Here is a 23,692-nt window from a genome sequence, read left to right as displayed (position 1 = left end):
TTTGAATCCCCTCAGCCGCGCGGCCCGGCCCGGCCCGGTTCGGCTTCACTCAGGGCCGCTTCCCCCGCTCGGAGCCATGGACGTGACCAGAAGCTTCTTCGGCAAGCTGCGGGAGCTGGCCCTCACGATGGAGAAGGAGGTGAAGCAGATGGAGCGGGCCATGCGCCGGGAGGACGTGGGTAAGAGCGGCCGCGGCCATGGGTGGGTGGCACGGCACTTCTGGGCCTGGTGGCTTCGCAGTTGTTCCTTGGGGCCCCGTGCTCCATTTGCGCTGCCGCTGTCCCCTGTGCTCCTCTGGGAGTGCCTTTGGTGGGCCCGGAGATCAGCCTGGGAGTTGCTCGGCTGGGACTTGTTCGGGCTCCTCATCGTCTCCTTGTCTCTCTGAGCTCTGCGGGTGTGTGGCTGAGGTTTTTATCACGGAGAAAAACAGGATGACTGGGTTGAAATGGGAGTCACGTTCTTGCTTCTCCTTCTTTTCATGGATCGACACAGGAAAACATTTGCAGGGCATGTTCTCTCTCCGGACAGATAGCAAGGGCTTCTAATTGTGCTTATCTCTGTGCTCTGTTTTGTCACTTAGCAGATGCCCTCTCATACTGTTTGGTTCCCAGAGAAAAAAGTAATGACTGCTGCATTGTGTAAGTGGGCAATGCATCTGCCTAGGTGCAAATACGACGGAAGAATTCAATTTTCTACTGAGATTTGTTTTCACTAGTCTCTCTAACACTTTTTTTCGCAGGCTCTTTGAGGATAAAACTTTAACATAAGTACAGTAAATTCACGAATACAAGCCGCACTGAGTATAAGCCGCATCTCTGAGTGTTGGCAAACATTTCAGTTTTTGTCCATAGATAAGCCGCACCCGAATATAAGCCACTCTGTCGTTCGCAGCGAGGACCCGCGTGCAATTAGTAACAGAACCGCGGCAGGGCGGGGTTTACTGGCTGAGCTAAGGCTGTGCAGGCTCGGCCCGCTAGGGGCCGCTGACGGGGCCAGGTGGCCCAGCCCGGTGCTGCAGCTCGGGGCCGGCCGCCGCTGCCACTGGGCTCGGTCACCCCGGGTCGGCGCTGCCCTGCGGTGGCAGGCAGGGACGGAGCTTCCCCTGCTCCTACGGCAGCGGCGGCGGGTGGGGACGGAGCTTTCCCGTGCCCGTGGCGCCGGCGGCGGGCAGGGACGGAGTTTCCCCGCTCCTGCCGCGGCAGCGGCGGGCGGGGACAAAGCACCCCGTCGGCTCCCCGAGCCGCGGCAATGGCTGCGCGGGGCTCCCGTCGGCTCCCCAGGCCACAGCAATGGCGGCGCGCGCTTCCCCCCCACTCCCTGGGCCGCAGCAATGGCGGCGCGCGCTTCCCCCCCCTCCCTGGGCCGCAGCAATGGCGGCGCGGGCTTCCACCCCCCTCCCCGGGCCGCGGCAATGGCGGCGCCGGGCCCCCCCCCGTCTCTCCCCTGGGCTGTGGCAGAGGAGGAAAGAGAGCTCTCCCGCCTCTCTCCCCGCCCCCCGTGCTGCCTACAGGGAGCCAGGCTCCACCTGTGGTGCAACAGAGTAGCGATTTGTAACAATCGCAAAATGCCGACTTTGCAGCTGCTCGGCTCAGCACTCTGGCAGGCACTTCTGAGGTTGTATTAGCCGCTCCTGATTATTAGCCGCATTTCCGGTTTAGGAGCAAAATCTTAGTCAAATTGGTGCGGCTTGTATTCGTGAAATTACTGTAATTCTTCACAGCCCAGGGACCTACTTGTTTTATCAGTATCTGTCATATACAGTCTTAGCTGCAACATTAAAGTGGAAGCCTGGGCAGTTTCTCTATGGCATTTAACACACTTGTAGAAAGAGAAGTTTTTTTGCTGTACCTGACAGGAACTAGTATTTGCTTTTGTCTATATTGACTCTTTCTCAAATGTATGAATTCAGCATCTCTAATAATATAAACACATAGAATGGTTTGAGTTGGAATGGAACTTAAAGATCACTTAGTTCCAGCCCCCTGCCATGGGCATGGACACCTTCCCCTAGACCAAGTTGATCAGAGCCCCAACCTGGCCTTGGACACTTTCAAGGATGGGACATCCACAGCTTCTCTGGGGAACCTGTTCCAGTGCCTCACCATCCTCACAGCAAAGAACTTCCACCTAATATCTAATCTAAATCCTCTCTCTGTAGTTTGAATCCATTCCACCTTGTTCTGTCTCTACATGCGTTTGTAAAAAAAGTCCTCCATCTTTCTTGTGAGCTTCCTTCAGGTACTGAAAGTTCATCCTGAAGCAACCTCTTCCAGACTGAACAATCCCAATTCTCTCAGCCTTTCCTTATAGGAGAGGTGCTCCACCTCTCTGAGCATCTTCGTGTCCCTCTTCTGAGCTCACTTCAACAGGCCCATGTCTTACTTATGTGGGGGGCCCCAGAGCTGGATGCAGCACTGCAGGTGGGGTCTCAGCAGAGCAGAGCAAAGGGGCAGAATCCCCTCCCTGGCCCTGCTGCCCACGCTGCTTTGGATGCAGCCCAGGACACCATTGGCTTTCTGGGCACATTGGCAGCTCATGTCCAGTCCCTCATCTGCTAATACAAGAAGTCACATTCCCATACAGAATGTTATTTTCATGCTAAAACACTAAGACATCTCTTTTACTTTCCAAACTCTTTTATGTGAACATGCATCTTGAAGACTATGAAGATGAATCTCCAATAGCAGTCTTGCATGACCTTCATTGCAAAATCAAGGCTCACAAGGTAACATCTTAACTTGCTTCCTTCTTGAAAAATTGCATGTGTGTGCATGTTCAATGAACTTATACTTCTGTTTTAATCACTAAGCCACAATTCAGCTTTGTTAGTCAGAAGTTATAACCCTTATTTTTACTCACCTCTAATTCCTCATAATGGCCGTGGATATCGGGGTAATGCCCAAAAACTTGTGGATGACCCAAAGTGGATTTAGCAATGTTTCTTAGATTGCAGTCACCATTCAGGTAAGCAGGGAACAAAGGTTACAAGGAAGTTGCAGCTGTGATATGAGGAGAATGATTCAGGAACAGCAGCTCCCAACAAAAGAGATAAGCTTGCTTGTTTTCCATGACCAGCCTTTAGAACAAAATCAATCTTCACAGAATTTTCAGTACCTTCAGCCATTCAGTTAAACTTGAGAAAAATACTGTCTACTTCTTATACAGAAATAGAAAAAATGAGTTATAGAAATAACTGAGTGATATAAAAGTGAGGTTTACCTTCTGTTCTGCTCTAATTCTAATTGTACATATGGAGTAAGAGTCCTAACTAATTGCTGTTACCTCATATTTTTCTGGAGTAAAAGCATATAGTTTTCTTTGCAAGGTTACCAGTGATTAGTTATCATATTGTGAACTATCATTACAGTTACTTTTATAAGTTTCTATACACTTATGCCCTAAATATTCCTGGTATTCTGTAGGTATATATACCTGAGGGTTTTCAGGTATAGAAAAGACCTAAACTCACTGCTTATCTTTATCTGAATTGCAGTTGAATGCTTACTCCCAAAATGCTTCTTGTGTAAACATGTAAACATCACGTGGTAGCTATGTGATGGTTTGAAAACCAGTATTTCTATGTTCCCCTCTCTGTCCCCAAAGGAAGAGGTTCGTGCCAGTCTTGATAAGAGCTGCTCTGAGGAAAAAGCAATTCGTGAGTTTATGAAGGCAAGTGAAATCTTGATGCAAAGAAATACAGCAGATCTTGGAAAAATAAGTGAGCTGTTCCAGAAATATGGCTACAAATCACGTGTCAAAGAATCTACAGGTAATATTTCTTGTCATTACAGTATGTGATGAGAAGTATTGTTTTTATAAAATGTTTCTCTTTATCTATGTGTGTATTTCTATTAATTAGGAGATAAATTACATCCATGTTATTTGCTTTATAATAATAATATCCACAGGGTAAAAGATTTTATTGTGATTGGTGCTGTAAGAATAAACCAAAACACAAACACTTGGAATTAGATCTTCTGGCATGCCTTTAGGTTAGCGTGTGTTTGGTTTGAGTTTTTTTAGTAATAATTATATTCAGAAAACATGTTAGCAAGCATCTTTTTCGTAACCCTGAGAATTACACTGCTTCAACTTCTCATGCATGCACTATTCTCATGCACTACTGTAGATGCACCTCAGTTGGTTTGTATTCACATGCATTGGTTTCATTAAATTAAATCACCCTAGAGATAATCTTAAAATGTCTGTTTCATAGCGCAAATGGGACAAGCGAAGAATGTGTGGGAATTAGGTGGCATGTGACAAACAGTAGCATCTTGATCATTGGAGGGGAAGGAGGTCCTTAATCCAGTCAGAAAATGCACATACACCTGTCTGAAAAATCCTGATATGACAAATGAGTACTACACCTGTCGATACTACACATATTCCTTCTGGTATCAAGGGCCCAATCAGGCCTTTGACAGGGCCTTAACCATCTCTGAGCATTATCCAGTCATTGCACAAAACAAAATTATGGTTGTGAACCATATTGATGTCCAAGTTAAGCTCCTGTAGCTGTTTTACACAGATTGGGCAGAAGGCTCTGATTTTTTTATAGTACTCTTCTTTCTATGCTCTTGCTGCCTTTAAAGGAGTCTCCAAACAGAGCTACAAGGTTAAATTATTTTTAAGTTGTATTTTTAAGATAAGTGTATCTGAAGACATAATACCACTGCATACCAGAAGGTATACTACTTTAAATAGCCTCCCTCCCCTACCCACCTCACAGAATCAATTAAATTGGAAAAGACTTTTGAATCATCAAGTTCAACCTATGGCAGAACACCCCCAAGTCAACCAGACCCTTTCCTTAAATACCTCCAGGGACAGTGACTCCACCACTTCCCTGGGAAGTCATTCCAATGTCCAATTATCCTTTCTTTGAAAAATGTCTTGCCTATGTCCAACCTGAATCTCCCCTGGTGCAGCTTAAGACTGTGTCCTCTGGTTCTGTCACTTGTTACCTGGGAGAAGAGGCCAACCCCCACCCGGCCACCCCCTCCTTTCAGGCAGCTGTAGAGTGATGAGGTCCCCCTGAGCCTCCTTTTCTCCAGGCTAAACACACCCAGCTCCCTCAGCTGCTCCTCACAGCACTTGTGCTTTGGACCCTTCACCTGATTTATTGTCCTTTACTTACTACATCATGCAGAAATTCACTAGAGTTTTGGTTTACCTAACTCCAAAAACGTACAAATTACACATCTACATATTTTTGCAGTGGACTCTTGTTGTCATAAAAGCTGTCTCCTTTCACAAGTTATTAGTTGCTGCTTCATAACTTTTCCTCAATACTGTTTTTCTGAAGAATGAGCATTCTAGTACTGTGTATTGCCTTTGCCCTTTCCCCAAAAACGTTTTCATCTTCATGCAGGGAGAAAAATACACTTATGTAAAAATCTTTGAATTTCATTTTCCTTAGAAATAATATTTACCAACAGAGTGAGATTCAGTAAAGTGTGTGATTTATAAATATAGCTTAGCTGTATGGGCTTTTGATATCTATTGTAGCTTCAGATAGCTTTAATACTTTAAAGTGAAAGAAGGAATCTCTTTTTACAACAATAAGTAAAAAAATTTGAATGCTGGGAAAGTGTCCCTATTTATTTTACAAATTCTTAGAACAGAAACTTATGACTTTATTTTTTCATTTCTGTTTTTAAAAAGAAGAGGAGGATGAAGTTAACAGTGAATCAGCAATGTCTGTCCAGAATAAATCTGATGAAGAAAAAGCAAATGATGTCCCTCACCTATCTGCCTCTACAGAGAAGCCAATGTTGCCCAAAGACCCACTGCGTAGCCCCCAGCTCTCTGATTTTGGTCTTTCCCAATTGGCTGTCTCCAGGCCTTGGAGTGTGGTGAAAGCCCAGCACACGGCAAGTGCACGTCAACAAAACTCAAAGAATGAGACTCCGTTAAGATTGCAAACACCCCGGGCTTTGCCCAAAACACCGAAATGCAAGCTAAAGATGGATGACTATGAGTGTGAACTTGAACACTTTGGCATTAGTGAACATACCATGTGTATGAATGAAGATTATACTATGTCACTTATTCATAAAACTTCTCAGACAATCAAAAAGTAAGTTACTGGAGTTCAGATTGTTTCTCTGCTGAATTTTCTGTATTTCCTTCTTGCTGTACTAATTTCTTGCTCCTATTGCCTTTATCTTCAGGTGAGTGATTGTTGTCTCTCAGGTGCTGGGTTCTGTGTCATTTAACTCCCTACACATCTTTTTATGTACCCATTGCAGTGCAGTGCCAGATGCTGACATGAAATACGTCTGCTGTGCTCCTTGCCTTGACTGCACCATAAGAATCTTCCATACACAATGTATTCACAAAGAGAAAAACACAGTGTGATCTGTCATTATCCTTAACCAAAGGTTTGGGCCTGGGCTTGTCTGCCATAGATATTGCACAGCCAGTGTAAAGGTTGCAGAAGTTTTATCAATATAAACAGAAAACAGTATTTAGAGAAATTGTTTGGAAAACCACTTAAAAAATTCTACTGGTTCTACTCATTGTAAAAACTAAAAATTATATGGTTTTAACTGTCACTAAAAGGCCAAACTGACTTGAAAAGTTACTTTCTTATTTAACCCAAAGTCTGAAATGTGTTCATCTAAGTAAAATATACTGCTTCATATACTGCCTATACTGTTTATTGGAGGTTTTTTTCAGCTTAGACATTTTGTAGAGAAGATCTGGTTACAATAGTTACAATAGTTAAGATTACTTTTTAAACATTTAAAATAATTTTCTTTAAAGACACAGATTTGTATGTAGGTTAGGTAAGCTGCTTATTTCTGCCTGGTATCATCTCTTAAGTGCATATGGCATTTTTTCACTAGAATATCTTGGATATGCAAAAATAATTTTAAAATTTTTTGTTTCCAGTGTTATGGAATCAATATTGAATAGCTTGTCACTTTGAAATCACTAAATTTTCTTTTATAATAATTTTGGGATTTCTCCTTTTAAATAGTTATGTAATTACTAAAATTACTTAGAAACTCTATAGTATTTGATTTAGATAAACAATCTTACTTAAACTTTAAAATTCAACTTAAAATCTTTTTGTGTTCGCAAGACTCTTATTAGTTTAAAAGCAGAAAATATTTCCTCTTCTCTTTAATTTCATAGGTTCATATTAACAGGCAGTTTAGAATAAAACCCCTAATACAGAACTGATCATCTGTGGCATCTATCTTACCCTGGACAACTGTTTTGGGTTTGTTTTTTTCTTATTGCCTTAGATTGAAATCTCAGTGTACTTGATCATTTGTGGCTGGACTGAACATTTGCATACCACAAATTGCAGTAAAATCACAGATGAAAAAATCTCCAAAAAATTCATATTTGAGAAAACTAATTTTTTACTTGTATATTCATAAATGAATACTAGAAAAGAGATTAGGTTGGCAATATTTCTTTGTGACTTCTTCAAAATACTTGAGAGCTAATAGGGGATTTGTTTTACAGTTTGGTTAAAAGAGGAGACACTAATTTGCCAGAAATGACAATCAAGGAAATCATGGTTACTCCTACATCAAAATCAAGTAAAAGAGCTGAGAACGGTAAGTTAAAAATCTGTGAAATAATTATACATATGCATTTTGACAGAATGCACGTGCAAATGCATTGTAAACACAATGGCTAACTTAAATTGTGATTCAGGTTAAATAGGGTTCATTCAGGGCAAGTCGTTGTATGAGTAGTAATGTCTAAAAAATGTTGATGGCTTCTATAGGAAAGTTTCTTACTCCCTATAAATTCTTCCTCATTCTTTTACTCATATCCAATTGGAATTATGCAGAGGAATTAAGCATGTTGTAACTGCAGCTTATCCATATTTGAAATAAAAATACCGCTATGCCAACTTTGCCTTTTTTTTTCCTGAGAATACCCATGGGATTGTTTAAAGACAGGAAGGAAAGGGGCTAGCAAGACAGTACAGTAATTTCACGATTATAAGCCGCACCATTTTGACTAAAATTTTTGTCCAAACCCAAAGTGCAGCTTATAATTGGGTGTGGCTTATATACGGACAAAGAACAAAAAGTTGCTGTTTTAGTTTGGAGGACAGGTGTCTACTGAGAAAGGCAGGAACTTCTCTTTGAAATGGAGAATGTAAACCCCCTCCCTCCAAATTATTATAATTTTGAAATCAAGGAGCTTTCAGGCAAAAATATGGGAATTAGGAATAACAGTTCTTTACTAGGAAAATTAAAATAGAAATACAGTACTACAAAGAAACAAACTCCAAACCCTGACAAAGTCAGAGTACAACCTGACACCCTGTCAGGCAGGGTGTTGGTAGCAGTTCCATTAAATGGTGGCTGCATCCTCCTGCAGTGACAGATGTGATTCAGTTGGAGCAGTGCTCCTGTAGAAGGTGCAGTTTCCCTCCGGAGGTCCAGTGGTGATGTGGAGAAATCCAGTTTTCCTCTGGAGTCCAGTGGAGAAAGGGGCTCCCTTAGTGTCCCAAAACCTCTTTTTTTATCTTGGTAAGAAATGTTGGGCTCTTCCCCCTGGCTGGAGTAACTTCCAATGGGATGAAGTAATTTTATCAGTCCCACAGTGGGACTCAATGGGCCATGAGCAGAAAATGACTCGCTGGAGGAAGGATGGGTTGTGAAAAGATAAAGAACAATGCCCTGCCTGGTTTCAATGGATGGCCCATTAGCAGAATGTCTCCGTGGAGATAAGGATCACTGTCCCCACCCTCAACAGATGGTGATAAATAGATACCTTTTATCACACTCTGTAGTGTAACGTGCGGCTTATGTATGGACAAAGAACGAAAAGTTGCTGGCACCCGGAAGTGCGGCTTATACTCAGTGCGGCTTATAATCGTTAAATTACTGTAATTTAAGACTTACAAGAGTAATGCTAAAACTTCTTTGAGGGGAGAAAAAGGTTATTTTAAAAATATTGAGGCAAACAGTGACAACTAGTTAAATGAGAAGATAAAAGCAATGCTGATTTAAGTTGGGCTTCTTCAGTTATATTCAGTAGTGGAACGAGAATAACTACTTTGCATTTGCTGCTTTTAAGGAATACTGTGATTTGAATGGAACAAGCAAAATACCCACTTCAAGGGTACACAGTTGAAGAAAATAAAACTGAATCTGGAAATAGTTATGTGTATGTGTGTGCATATATATTTTTAATTTTATTTCTCTCACACTTGATAGCAGCAGCTCACTGGACAGCTTCTCCTATGGTATTTGTGTTCTGTACTCCTGATGTGAAGGCCTCTTCCAAAACAACTAATGCAGTATTATCAAGTTCACCAGAGACAAAAGAACTGCCTCTTCCCAGTACTGCAGCAACGCCACAGTGTCCAGATTTTCAAACAAGATGGCTAAAAGCAGAAGCTAAGGTAGTAAATAGCAATTATGTACATTTTCACACACTTTGTCATAAGCAGATTTTAAAATGTCAGTTTGGGATTCTTTTCCATTACTATTTTTTCTTATGTCACTGTAAAAGTTCTTTCTAACAATAATTATGTAAGAACATTTACAAAATACTTTACCTAACATAAGTAAATTAACTGAAGGTATTTAATACTTCTTTTGCAGCAGCAGGTAACACCAGGGGGGAAGATTGAGTCAGTGACAAAGAATGATGCAAAAGATACACCATACAAAGAAAAAAGAATTGCTTTTGCTGCGAGCTGTGATGAGTATCTTAAACATCCTAGGGACCCTTCCCCTCCCAAACTGGAAGACTATGACCATCTACTCAATACTCCTCCACCTCCAGAAATAACAAGGATACCAGATGATGTTCTGAAGGTTAGCTAATATGCTTTTTTCCCCTAACTAATTTTAATATCACAATATTAGAATAAAAAGGGCTTAGTTGTCTCTGTATCCATCTGGTTTAAGTTCTTAATTCTTTTTATTCCTGTTTAATGTTTCCTATAGATGCTTTCCCAGTATAATCGTAAGGTAGATGCCTCTTCTAAAGCCAAGGAAATGGAGAACAAGGCAGGAAATACTAGAAGATATGAAAGTTATTCCACTGATTACTGCAACAAAGAGAACAGGTATGATTACATTTTACAAGTTTAAGTGCTTTAACTTGTAGGAGATACAAAGCGGCTTTAATGCACTTCGAAATTCATGTAGCTGCTCTTCAACTATCAAAACAGCTCTTTTTTTGGGGTTTGGCATGATACATGACTACCTGTTTTTAAAGAACAAATATAGCTGATGGTGTGTTTGGATCCTCCCAAATTGAAAAAAAAAAAAGAGGGGAGGGAAGGCAGAATTTTGCTGTGTGTTTATTTGCAAGTATACTTTGCTTTGTGACAATCAAAGCACCAGTGAATGCTTTTGAATGCTTTCTGAGTAAATTTAGGCAATACAATGGAAAAAAATTGGTGAAAAGTATCTAAGTGAGAATTGATTTCACACTTGTTTTGATAAAGACAAAATTCATTTAATGAAAAGCTACAGTAAGTATGAGTAATCTTAGAACAATCAAATTAACAATTAGTACAATCAATTTGAATATAAAGGAACTTTTATGACAACTTTATCAAAGTATACATATTCCTGATTGAATGTAATATCAATCATGCTTGTTGATTATCTGTTAAACTTAGAGTCTGTAGAGATTATTTAAATAGGAGGTACAAGGAACACGTAAGGAACAACAACCCAGAGAGAGACTGATAAAAGTTGGTATTTTACTGTACTTGTGAATTGGAATCCATTTCCAAGTGAGTAATCTCACTTTAGCTAACCCTTCATTTTTTGTTAACAAGATAAAAAAAGACAAGTTTTCAATATTTCTGTCTTCTTCTAATCCAAAATACAATTTAAATAAGCTCATGAACACATCTGGGTATATTTTCAGGGGGTATCGTGGAGTTTTCAAGACAAACATCTGAAATCAACCTGAAGACCATGTTGAAGCTTTCACATTCATGGATCTTATCACCAAATCATAACAAGTTTAAAAAACAAAAGGGAATACTGGTGGGAAGAAAGACCCCATAGCGAGAAAAGGCTTTTTTAATGGAGAAATATTCTTTATCTATTATGTGGATAAACTTCTTTGAAATAACATCTTGTGCTTAATTTTCTACTAACAGTATTGGTAAAATGTATTGAGAGGTTTTAAATACACTGCACTTCAAAGAGGAATGGAGACCCATGTACAAGGTGGTACTTCAGTTGTTTGTTGTGTAGGATTGCATTTGCAGTAGGCTGTAAAGAGTACAGTTAGGTTGTAATGAAAGGAAAGTCCAGTATATTGCTTTAAAAAGTGGCTCTCTCTGGCTGGTCTGGTGACTCTACCTTGTTTCAGGGCTGAGGCTGAAGTCTGGTACTTCAACAGTATTTGGTATCTTCAACAGAAACAAGTAAATTTTTTTGTATTGGAAGAGTAAATCCTGCTTTACTGTTTAAAGCGCTTCTGAGCTCTTAGTCCTTTCTGCAGTGCTAAGATGTATCTGACACATTCATGCATCAGACCAACTGTTACCTCTCTGGCAGACAGGCATTTCCCATACAGCTTCTTTATACATCAACATAGTATCAGGTGCTATGCATCTGATTTCTTAGTAGCCCTAGAAGGTGACTCTAGCTCTACTGTGAATCATTTGAAAATGTACCATTGTTTCTGGTTATATGTATCTTCAGCTGCTTGGAAGGCCTGTAAGTAATTGCTGCTGCCATGTGTATTTGGTTCAGTGCTGGAGTCACTTCTAAATGTGCACATCTAACCCTGTAGTAGCTAACAAGCTGAAGTTCTCAGAGCTGTTAGGCACCCTTTTGACAGTCACAGCAATTAGGATTTTTTTTCTACCAGCACTTTTACTCTTTTCCACTAGAAAACCTGGCTCCATATCCTTGTTTGGAGCCAGTTTGCTCTTTCCAGTGTCAGCTATTCCTGTAAGTGACTCCAGGACTGTTCTTACCATTCGTCTTCCAGTTGATGACTAGAATTCTGTCATTTATATGAGGGCAAATTTGCAACACATGAGAAGGGAGAGACTGTCCAGGAGATGGGGATAAGTAGATGTTTTTCTGAACTCAGCTCCACATTTTTTTAAGTCTTCACTATATGTAAACTTCTAGAGATGTTCACAAGTATTTCTTCATTTGCTTAGACTTGTCCTGGTTAAATCTTAACAAGTAAAGGTGCCTTTTTTCTGCTGTTACAGTCATTTTCCAGGATAAGTGTACATCAAAGTAATTGGAGATGGTGATTTTCTGCTAGCTCTGACTTGAGCACACTGTCATTGAAAATGCTAGTTTCTGTTTAAAAGTATGTATGTATTAATGTGTCAGTCTGTGAACTTAATTAACACTTTTGAATACTAAATAAATCTGTCTCCAGTGCTTGTCGTCTGCTGTAAGAACACTAATTTGTTCTACCCATCCTCTTCAGAGAGTGAAGGCCAAACCTGCCTCCAGCTTCTTCATAGATTGAGCCCATACGGTGGGGTGAATGCTGGTTCTGGAATTTCATGGCCTTGAAAAGGTAGGAAGTATTCTTGCTGCAGAGCAACAGGGTTTCGACCAGACAGATTTACCAGCACTAAACAGGGATTTCCCAGCCTGCAGTCTCACTCTGCAGCACTTGATGACTACTTTTAACATGAAATGGAACAAGCAGCACTACTGTCGCAGACCTTGCTGTATTCCCTCTGCTTTCAACTAATGAAATTCATGAAAGGGCTTAGAGAAGTCTTTTCTCTAAACTTGAGAACAACTCAGTGCTCCACTGTGCTTTGCTCCATTAGGGAACTGTGATGCTGTACCTTGCAGTGCTGGGGTTCTCACTGCAAGGTACTTGTATCATTTTGCTTGCCTATTAATGTTTTCTGCTACATATCATTAACTAATATGAAAGGGATTCATTTAATATTTTGAGATACAAATTATCTTCAATATGGCAATTGAAACCTTAAAATCTTCTGGTCTACTCAAGCTGTTGTGACATGATACAGGGGTGAGACTTCTCAGAATCAAGAAATGAAGTTGTATGTGTTGTTTTTGCTTTTCTTGTTTGCAATATTACTTTAATACACATAATATTGTTGTTTGTATTTGTATTCTTTTTTATAGGCAAAGCATTGCTCTGAGGTAGATATAATTATGGCAGCAAACCAAAAACTGGTTTTAGTTTGCCGTACTTCATCTTTGAAATTCTTTTAGGTTTCAAGATGTCCTAAAAAGTAGTTTAAGTAATGAGAGTGAGGGGGGAAAATGACAGAAGTGTAAGCACTGAAACAGGCTGCCCAGAGCAGCCTTCTCTGGAAATATTGAAAACCCACCTGGATGCAATGCTATGCAGTCTGCTGTAGCATGGGGGGTAGGACAGGTGGCTGTGTGGCTGTCTGATACGCTGGAATAATCAAGGATGTAGCTGTGGGGCTGGAGGAGGGTACAACTCCTCTTAAGCCAGTGTTGCTGCTGGAGAAAGGTTCATCCAGTTGCACTCTAAAGTTAATAACTTGTCAAAGTGGGACTGATGCAAAAGAATTTAAATTTTGCATGTTGGTTTGTTGTGGGGTGAATCTCTTCAACAGTCAGGAAGTGCAGTTTGGATAAACAGTAGCTACAGAAGTAGCTAACACAGTGGTTCTGTAAGTGACAGTCATCACCTGAAAATAAGTGAAGTTGCCAGGGTATGGTTTTGTGTTGTGCTTTATTCATTTTAACTGGGGGCTGCTTCCATTAGAGGCTGTTTCACCACTTCCCTTGCACAGAGTCTAGGGGTTGTACAGTTTTACAATGGATTTTTTTCATTTGCCAAGACACTGAAAGGCTAATTACTTTTGTTTTGTCTTCTAGTTTGTCTTTCCCAACAGTAATTTGAAGCTCAGCTTTTGCCCGTGTGAGTGCTGGATCAGATGTAAGGGAAGGGTGAGAAGGAGAACACATCTCCTTGCAGTGCCTGCTCTCAGAAAAGATTGAACCCAGCATAAAATTGCTTTTCAGTACTTAAAAACATCTGGGAAGTAACCTAAAAAGCATAGCTTTTACTTTTTCTTTATTTGCTGTGTTTCTTAATTTTTTTTTTTTAAAGTATATCAAATGTGTCAGCTTAACAGAAGCTTCTGCCCCTAATTCCATTTGTTGTCAAAGGAGCATCTGAATTGTTCTGCCCAGGAAGCCCCTTTAATAGGGTGATCAGTGCTTTCTTATCTGGGAAATACTTTGCCCGAGGTTGAACACAGTTATAGGTCTCTCAGTGAAATTAAACTTCCCAGATGGCTGTCAAAGGGATAATTGACAAGTTTTACTTCTAGTGCCTCCCACTGTGCTTTTATTGATTATTTTATTAACCACTGGAGCAATAACTGGAGTCCAGGCTTCCTTGTTCTTTAAAGCACCATTGATGCTTTAAATTTCCTGTAAAATGTCGTATTTGCTTTGTCACTATTCAAATGTTCCACACTCATGGTGGTTGCCTGTGCTCCATCAACAGCTGTAGCTGGTATTGGATCTGTCTTCTATTTTGGGAGTACCTTGTTCCTCATGGGACAATAGTACAGATAGTGTGGCATTTATAAGGAGCAAAGACAATATCCAGTGGCCACACTATGGAATCACACGTCCAAAGGAAGACATTGGCTGATGCTGCCTCTATCAACTGTAATGTAAAACCTTATGCTGTTCTTGCACTAATACCCTTTTGCAAAGGGGCAGTTGACATCATAGCAGGGAGCTGATCAGATGGAGGAATTTCTTTGAACTTGTCTAACTGCAGTTGAAGAGTTTTTTTAAAAAGTTGCACAAATGTGTCTGCATGGAATATGGTCCATGGAATAAGGTGCTGTGTCACACTTTATCCTGACATTTATCCTGGGGAGAGGCCAGGCAAAGCATAGTTTGCAGAATACCCAGCAGCAAGGTGTTCAGATACTTCCATCATTTTTGGCATAAGGTATTCCTGGCTTAAAGCCCTGGGGTTACATTCTGTAATGATTGCTTACAAAATTGTTGTAAACCAATCTAAGACCTTTCCTCCCCCAGCTGCAGGTCCCATGCTGTAGGTTGTTGGTTGCATCACAGCAGTAGTGGCTGCAGGGAAATCCATTCCTGCTTGCCCAACCACAAGGAGCTAATTAGTGTTTTCCAGGATTAAATTGTTCAGGACTGTGCACTGACCCAAATCACTGCCTGCCTGCCTGCAATGGCATTGGCAGTTGTTGAGGCATGAGAAGGGAAAGGATGGGTATGGGAGCCATGACATCCTCCTTCCCTGGCTGGGTGAATCCTATCCTGTCTGTCCGGTTGCTTTGGTGAGGTGCCTAAGGCTATTCCTCCATAATCACTTCAGTGGCAGCTGAAGAAATTCCTCTGCTTCACCACAGCACCCAACACTCCTCACAAACTCCCCCCTCACTGCTTGGGTGGTTGTCCATTAATGGGGCTGGAGAAAACAGGGCTGCTAGGCCCAACCTGACACTTGGAAGAGGGCCCTATTTATAGAGGCAGAGTGGTGTGGTTTGTTCCTGGCCATGTTTGCTGCTGTGGCTGGTGGGACCTATTTCAAACCTTTAGTACTTCTATAAGCACATGCTTCCCTTCTCCTTTTCTAGCATAAGCCTCCTGCTCTCCAGAGCAGTTGTTAAGGCAAAGGCAGCAGGAGTGGGGCATGCAGCGAGCAGACCCCAACCTGGACTCTACACAGCCCCCGCTGAGCAGGCATTTGAGGGTCAGGAACTGCTGTGTGCCTGCTGCTCTTTGTCAAATACCCTCCCTGAAACCACTGTTGTGGTTTCCCCTCCCGTCTTCTAAAGCCTGGGCCAGGTGCAGTTTCAGGCCCCTGTTAAAGACCCCCAAGTCTTTTTAAGTCTGAAAACACTGCCTCATCTTTGCCTGAAGTATGGTTTGGGGAATTGAGAGCTCAGCCAGCACTTGGAGGAGCTCACCCAGATGAGCCCTTGAAGCTGTCATTTGCACAGGATTTTCTTGCTGAGTCTTGAGGGTGTCAATTGAGTTTTGGGGTCAGCTCGTCTCTGTTTAAGCCTGTCAGCTCTGCGAGACTGGAAATACCCCAGGGAGGGTCCCAAACACCCCAGCTGCTCTGAACCCAACCCTTAGGTAGTTAGGACCTTGCCCCATTATGCCAGCCAGGCACCTGCTCACCACTGACAGGTGTTTGTGGCCAGGTGCACAACAACACATTGGGTGTTTTGCAAGGCACATTCCTCAGGAGGAACTGATACTCTTTTTTTTAACCCATGCACAAAGTCCAGATATTCAGGGCTTAGACAACAGCAGATAATTGGATTGCTTTGGTTTTGGCAGGTCGAATCTTAGCTGCTGCATTACTTATGGTACTATTCTTTAAACACTACCCTGTCATCATTCACCTGCTCTGACACAATAGGATTTCAGAAACTTCCTCATTTTTCCATGTTTTCTATTGCAAAAGTGGGAACTTGCTGATAATTCTTAATATGTTCCTGCTACCTCCCAGCTGTTTCTGCTTTTGACCAGAGCTGTAAAGTAAAATTTAAGTCTCCACAACTGCTCCAGTCCTCCACAGAGGAAGGACTATATCTGGTGCTGCCCAGATTATTGAAACAAGTGTGTGAGTTGTCCTCACTCTTTAAACAAAGGAGGGAATTAACCCAGGACTTCTCCCAAATGTGCTGCAGAACTTACATCAGACTTGTGCTGCCACTGCAGGAAAGGAGTTGGCTTTCTGATGCTGTAGTCTCTGTTTGTGGATGTACATACGTACATATGTGTATATACACACTTGTGTGTACCTGTACTGGAGGGGTGATAAAAACAGAAGGTAAATGTGAAAACTTAATTAAGATCTGAGCACGTGAAAAAGAATCTTACCTGTTAACTGAAAACCTGGCTAATGATCAACAGTCGAAGCAACAGTTATACAAGGTGTAACAAGGTAATGGTGCAGGAGTTCTTGGTAAGGAAAAAAATTTGTATTTTTTATATACATACCCTCTTTTCTGCTCATTAGATTGAAAAAAACCCCATTGATTTAGGTTCATAAAATAAGGGGGGAAAATTAGAACTAAGAGTCAAATTTGTTTGGGGAAGCACAGCAGAGAGTCCTTCATGACAAACCAAACCTAGACATTCAGGAAAGACACACCAGAACAGACATAGAAAGAGGAAAAAGCCTCATCTATGGGAGCAGGGCAGCCTCCAGTAGGTGCTACTGAGGGTAAAAAAGAAATTACAGTAATTTCACAATTACAAGCTGCACCTGATTATAAGATGCATTTCCAGGTGTTGGCAACATTTCGTTCTTTGTCCATATATAAACCACACCGGATTATAAGCCGCACTTTCGTTCACAGCGAGGATCCACGTGCAACTTTCACAAAGTTGCCAATTAGTAACAGGATCACAGGGTTTAATGGCTCGCCCCGCTCGCTCCTGCCGCCGGGAAGCGGGAGAGCAGCATGCCCGGCCGCTGCCACGCTTCCCCGGGACCGGGCAGCGGTGCCGCATGTGCCAGGGGCGAGCAGCACTGCTGCCGCCACGCTTGCTGGAGCTGGGCAGCGCCACCGCACTTGCCCAAGACAGGCAGCACCGCTGCCACTGCACTTGCCAGGGCTGGGCAGTGCTGCTGCTGCACCACTGCTGCCCCACTGCCCGGGGCCGGGCAGGCTCCGGCTCAGCTTGGGGCTGCTGTGGGCTCCCATTTCCGGGTTGGGAAATTTCTGAAATTTGTTCATATATAAGCCACGCCTGAATGTAAGCCGCACTTACGGGTTGGGAGCTAAATTTTAGTCAAAATAGTGTGGCTTATAATTATGACATTACTGTAGTTTGGTCTGTTTGACTGTACTGCACCCCACTGGCAGGATGTGGAATGCTTCTGGCCCTGCCAGGGAGCCCAGCTCATCCAGCTTGCTAATGCAGCCAGAAGCCAGGGAACACAAGCTGGAGACCTGCAGGAGTGATCTGGATCTTTGTCACTGGTTAGAGGCAGAGAAAAATGGCCCTCTGAGAAAGGACAGGGAGAAGGGAGAGACACCTGCAACTGAGGTGAGGGTAGGTGTGGTATCCCTGGCAGGACGTGGGCAGGAGGCAAGAGCTGTTTGGGGTGCTGGGCAGGGGAGGGATTACCTCTGAGAAGTGTCAAAGTCAGGAAACTTTTCTGGACAGCTGTCATCCTAGTTTGTTGCCTTACTCAGCTGGGAGATAAAAAGCTTTGGAGGAGTGGTTGCTATTGACACTGTAGATATGTAAGAGTTGTATCTCTTAGGCCTTCAAGGATCCAAAAACTTAAAAAGAAAATACCTCATCCAGCTGCCTTAATAAGGAACAAAAATTCCTCATCAAATTGCTGCCTACAAAGCAAATGCCGTGGATTGACAAATCTGTCTACACCACTTCCTGACGGGATTGTTCACTGTTGATGACCATGTTTTAATTTCCCCAAACCACGGTGCTCTACATATTTTGCTCTTTTTAGCGACAGACATCCCTCCTCAACTTGTATAGTAGCTTTCAGAGACAAACACAACCAGGTTACTGTGACTGAATTCCCTCCTGTTCACTAGCTCAGCTGGTGACTGCTTTCACTTTCCTTTCACCTCTTGCCACAGCTGGATGTTTGTACCCTGGTGCTATCTGCTTCCACAGCTGCTGCCATCAGCTTGGATTGCCAGCTGATACATATTCACATAGGAAACCCCTAACCTGAACTACATTGTTCTCTCAATGTCTTTTCCCACAATAAGCTCTGCACTTCTGCATTACCTTTCTGTGTGATTTGAGGCCCAAGAGATCTCAAGAAATGTTTATCCTAAAACAGCTGGGGAAGAGATCAGCTGAGATTTATACATTCATAGCAGTCAAGGGAAGGGGTAAACATTTCAACCAAATAAGCTGAATAAAGTATTTGCTACTGCAGGCAGTTCTGCATGTTCATTTCCTGGCTTCATGGGCCACCACATACAAAGCCAGTAGATGTATTTTCTCTGCCGGCTGGGCAGATACCAGCATTCCCTGGCCATGTCTCCCATTCCAGCAGCAAAGTCAAGTTGCGTCCCAGAGCAGCTGAGTCACAGACACAGGCTCAGTTACTGCTGTTGCCTTTTACAGTAACTACATTTAAGAATTACCCTTAAATGCAATTAAAGCAAAAATCAGGACACAAAACTGAGGAAATGCCCATATTCCTGTGTACCTCTAATGGCACGTTTGTCCTTCCCTTGGTGGGAGCTGTGCAATTCTGTAATTATATGCCGGTTACTCACCACACTCATTTTGCAGGACAGACGATGCCCTGGGGCAATCAGTGAGTTCAATTAGCAGTGGTCTTCGCTTTTCTGTCTGTCTGTCCAGGTCTGTCAGGTGTCCCCAACCTGAGCAAGCCTGTCCCTGTTAAGACAAGTCCCTGAGCTGTTCCCACATGTGGGTTTCCTCACAGCAGCAGTATTTGGAGCACCACTGCCTCATACCAGAGATGACTGCACCAAAAAAAAAAAAAAAAATCCTACCCATGCCAACTCTGGCAACAATAAATCAGCTCCATTGCCACTTCCAGGCTCAGTCCTTTATAAGCAGCATTTATAAGAGTCTTTTCTTTAAAAAGAGATGGGGAGCACTTTTCAGTCTTAGGGGAGAAGTGACTCAGATGCAGGTAATTCTGCAAATGAGAGACATTCCTGAAGGCTGAAATTGCAACTCCCTAACTCAGAACCCAGAGAATGTGGACAGAAGAGGGTTAAGCCATGGGCAAACTCCCTCAGGCTATACTGAACCAAGGAACTCCTGAGAGGGAAAAAACCCATAGATCCCAGCTCATTACACAAAGCACACCTTGTCCTCAGCAGATAGGAACATTTACTTCAGTCCTAGCCTCTGCTCAGGCCTTAGGTGAGGAAGGTGAAGATCCTCATGAGCACTTACGGCTTCCATTCCTGCCCTTGCCTTGCTCTGAGCACACAGTAGCTCAAGGTGCAGAAACCAAACACCTGGTCCTGCCCAGATCGGGTGGATGCTCCCAGTCAACGAAGGACAGCTGGACTCTGCTGGAAAGACCAGAGGCACCTGCACATTTCAGCATCTCCTGCAGTGACAGAGGGAGTCAAGCTGGCAAGCACCAAGCTAAGTCCCGCCTTGCGCCACTTTGCTGAGACATAGGTCACCCCTTCTTCGTCCTGCTCCTTAAGGTACCAGGCAGCACCGCACACACTAGACTTCCAGTTGCCCCATGGACAACTGAGATCCCTGAGCTACCCCCTCCTCCATTCTCACATTCTAGAAGCTGATTGCTAAACACCCTCAACACCCCCCAGCATCATCAGTAACTTCTAATACAGAGCAGCGTCAAGCATTGATACACAACTGAACAGTCAAAAGATTAATAACATCAGTTTTTATTCCAAACAAGACAGAACTACAGAACACCGTAACCCTCTTGGTCATATTTCACAGAAGCCTTTAAAAACTGGACACACTAACTTACCATCAAACTATAACAATCGGGGATAGGATTATGGCGCTGCTGAAGGGGTTTCTTCTAAACAAACTAAAGTTAATGTTTAAGAGTTAACTTTCTTCTACAATACTCAGCTTTGTCTTCAGGTGCTTAGCAACAAAAGCAAAAAAATAAGCCTGCTTTAGAACAGCAAGTAGGAGTAAACAGAATATGTAATCATACAAAGAGAAGCAAGACTTCAATAAGGTCTCATGCGGCTTGAGGGGGGTGGTGCACGATTTGGAGGAGTAATTGCTATATCCAAGTAGTCTCCTATCTGGAATTTCTGAGACTGCAATGTCATGGAATCATCTGTGCCCTTCCTGCCCGACATGGTGCTGCCAATCTCCTTCACCCTGTGAGTAGCAGAGAAAATGCAAGTTAGTTTTCAGTGGCCAATCTCCCCAAATGCCCAAAACAGGAACTGCACTGCTCATAACTCCCTTCCCAAGCCACTCCCAGCACTGCACACATGGCTGTGTACTCAAAACCTGGGGTTTTTCTCTGCAGTCCTGGGTGCTATACCAAGCTATACCAAATGCTCTTTCTGACAGCACAGAGGAGCCTTCTACCCTTTCATGTTAAATACTAGTGAGAACCCCTTATCCCCTGCCAGACAAAGCACAAAACCCCACCAGATTCCAAAGCAGGGTACATCCACTGGACGCTGACAAAGATTAGCTCATGCCATTTTGGAAGAGAAACACCTGCAACAAGATCACTGCCGTAACTCAGGTGCAAGACCTACTAGGAAAAAAGCATTATCTCAAGTTGGAGGGTCATGTTCCAGTTGCAAATACAGCAACCAAAGCCTTCAAGCACATAGGTTCATAGTTTTGGGAACACAGCGACAGGGATGGTCACCAAGCACAATTTAGAGGTTGTAGCAGTCATCATATAGAACTTCAGAAGTTTGGTATGTGGGTTCTGAACTTTAAATCAGTGTTAACGAAGAATAGTTTATTGTTCTGGCGCACAAAATATTCCATTAACTCAGAGAAGAAATGCCACTTACCTATAGCCAGGCCTCTTGAGATCTGTAAAAACAATTGCGAAGTTGAAATGTGTGCCCTTCTTCCGTGCTTCTGGATAAACTTCTTTCACTAAGCTGGTCAGCTCCTTCAGAGTTGCATCCATCCTAGATTAAACAAACAAACCAAAGTGCTTCACACTCTCAATGGAACAGTAAAAAAAGCTTCCCGAAACATTTAAGGTAGAATCAATATATTGCTACAACTTAAGCATACGTTTCTTTGCCTTGGCATAGCCTATGTCCACAGTTACAGATCATAACACCTGGGAGAATTCACCACTTACTGCACACTGGAGGCAACATGCAAACGTGTCTGATTCACTGCCATGTTCAGATGAATCTCTTCATCTCCGTATACATTTCAACATCTGCATTTCCAAGTCTCTCTGAAGAGTTACCATTTAAAAAGCAGGAGGCTATTTTATTTTTGATACATTCATACAAAGTACAGTGTAAGAGTATAAACTTATTCTCAGAGGAAATGTAAGAAAAGCAGAAAAATAAAATTGCTTTCCATTTCTGCCCTAGCAGGCAGCACTCCTTTACCCAGCCTTCAACCACAGCAGGGCTAAAGCTCATGTCTAGAATTTCAAGAACAAAAGTACTCAGTCATCACAAGTAAAATATCTCCAATTATACAGACTGTGCACTCACTCCAAGCTTCAGGCAACCAAGGAGCAGTGTGTTGACAGACAATGCCCATTCTGACTTCTGCAGATGGGAAACAACTCAGACACCACCAACAGCCTGGACAGAGTCCATAAATCCCACGTAGAAGTAAATTAGAACTGCATGCTTTGGTAGCCACAAAAATGGATTTATTCAACTACACAGTGTATGAGTTCCAACTCTGGCAAACATCATAAGGGCTTAAAAAGCAGCATCATTCCTTTACAAAGTCATTCTTCAAAAGACTACAAACAAAACCTAAGATGTTTGCAATGGAGACTCAAGCAGTTCTCCAAAATAAACTTGACAGTGATAAAAAACAGCTCTGGTTAAAGCACTACTACCTGACTATACAAAAAGAAAATTCATTATTCTACTCTCAGAAGAGTCTCCGAGTTAAACCAACAAACCATTCACACATTTCAAGCCTTCCGGGACAGCTACTTCTACTGGATAAAGGGGGCCGTTGGAACAAACTATACACATTCAAGGGGAAGCTCTGAGTTGAGCAGACGTGTTGTTACAACCACTGTCACGGCACAAGCCACCGATTGCATGCGGCAGTAACTGGGCACTTCAGCCGCACCGAGTCTCAGTGGCTGAGCGCTCACTGCTGCCCAGCAGCGATGGCCCCTCCAGCTGCCAGGGCACAGCCAGAACCGCTCCACACCAGCGGCGGCGAAAACCCCCCCGCGTGTCCTGCTCTGACCGGAGCCTGCCCAAGTCCCTGTGGCCCCTGGGGCCCAGGCGAGGTCCCGCTGGCCCCGCGCCATGGCAGGCGTAGCGGAGGTGTCACTCACCAGGTGTAGATCTGCAGCTCGCTGGAAGGCACATTGCCGCGGGAGAACTCGTCCATGCGGTGGTGCCGCCCATTGTTGGTAGTGAAGACGCGAAGCAGCAGCGGGCACGTCTGTGGGGTGAGGCGGGGGCGAGAATGAGGACAGGGATGGGACAGACGAGCCGCAGGAGCGGGGATTAGGATGAGGAACCGTACGCCACGCCCCCACCCTCCGCCAGAGGCCTCACGTCGTCACTAGACGCTCACCGCTCACCACTCCCCCCACCCCCGCTGTCCCCCCTGGAGCGGCCCGCGAAGCTGCGCGGCACGAGCAGCCCGCACTCTGGACACCTTCTCGCGGTCGATCGGCTTCTCCGGCTCCTTCTTGATCTCCTCCTGCGTCACCCGCGACTCCACCGCCATCTTGCCGCGCCGCTCCCGGATGTCGCGCCGCGCACCGCCCATCTCGCGAGAGCAGGGCCGGGGCGGCCCCGGCGCGGCTCCGCCCCCAGGCCTGAGGCGCCGCCCTTCCCTCACGGAGCCGCGGTGTCGCGTAGGGAAAAGCTGAAAAGCTGTTCCGTGCAGCGCTGTAAGTAGCAGCAGGGTGAAGTGACCTAGCGGGAAATCTGCTTGGAATCTAGTTTCCCTTCATATTACATTCAGGGAAAGGCCAAATGCATACGCTTTCTTTTTCCCACAAGTGGAATCTTTTATTATGGTAAATTTGAGTCTGCAGTTGTGTCTTACAAAATAAGGGG

At 43.4% G+C, this 23,692-nt stretch overlaps 2 protein-coding genes across 5 annotated transcripts; one reads left to right on the top strand and one right to left on the bottom strand.

Moving 5' to 3' along the window:
• Positions 1-16: 16 nt before the first annotated feature.
• Positions 17-12,971, top strand: SKA3 (spindle and kinetochore associated complex subunit 3). 4 transcript variants are annotated; one of them, XM_033052243.1, is made up of 9 exons: positions 17-179; positions 2,661-2,725; positions 3,604-3,769; positions 5,671-6,082; positions 7,486-7,580; positions 9,201-9,388; positions 9,591-9,806; positions 9,939-10,060; positions 10,876-12,971. In XM_033052243.1, exons 1-9 carry the CDS (start codon positions 77-79, stop codon positions 10,907-10,909), a joined length of 1,401 nt encoding a protein of 466 aa, XP_032908134.1. In that variant the 5' UTR covers positions 17-76; the 3' UTR covers positions 10,910-12,971. The 4 variants fall into 4 exon arrangements, with proteins under 4 accessions (XP_032908134.1, XP_032908133.1, XP_032908131.1 ...); XM_033052242.1 differs by having other exon boundaries at positions 5,668-6,082; positions 9,204-9,388; XM_033052240.1 differs by having other exon boundaries at positions 5,668-6,082; positions 9,594-9,806.
• Positions 12,972-20,332: 7,361 nt separating this feature from the next.
• On the bottom strand, positions 20,333-23,423 carry SAP18 (Sin3A associated protein 18). The gene is made up of 4 exons (XM_033053217.1): positions 23,286-23,423; positions 22,957-23,066; positions 21,470-21,592; positions 20,333-20,810 (listed from the first exon to the last, which is right to left on the bottom strand). Exons 1-4 carry the CDS (start codon positions 23,397-23,399, stop codon positions 20,654-20,656), a joined length of 504 nt encoding a protein of 167 aa, XP_032909108.1. The 5' UTR covers positions 23,400-23,423; the 3' UTR covers positions 20,333-20,653.
• Between the last annotated feature and the right edge of the window lie 269 nt (positions 23,424-23,692).

This window comes from Catharus ustulatus, chromosome 2, assembly GCF_009819885.2.
Source record: "Catharus ustulatus isolate bCatUst1 chromosome 2, bCatUst1.pri.v2, whole genome shotgun sequence".
NCBI lineage: Eukaryota > Metazoa > Chordata > Aves > Passeriformes > Turdidae > Catharus > Catharus ustulatus.
Note: the sequence above shows the minus strand (reverse complement) of the source record. Positions and strands in the feature narration are given on the sequence as shown.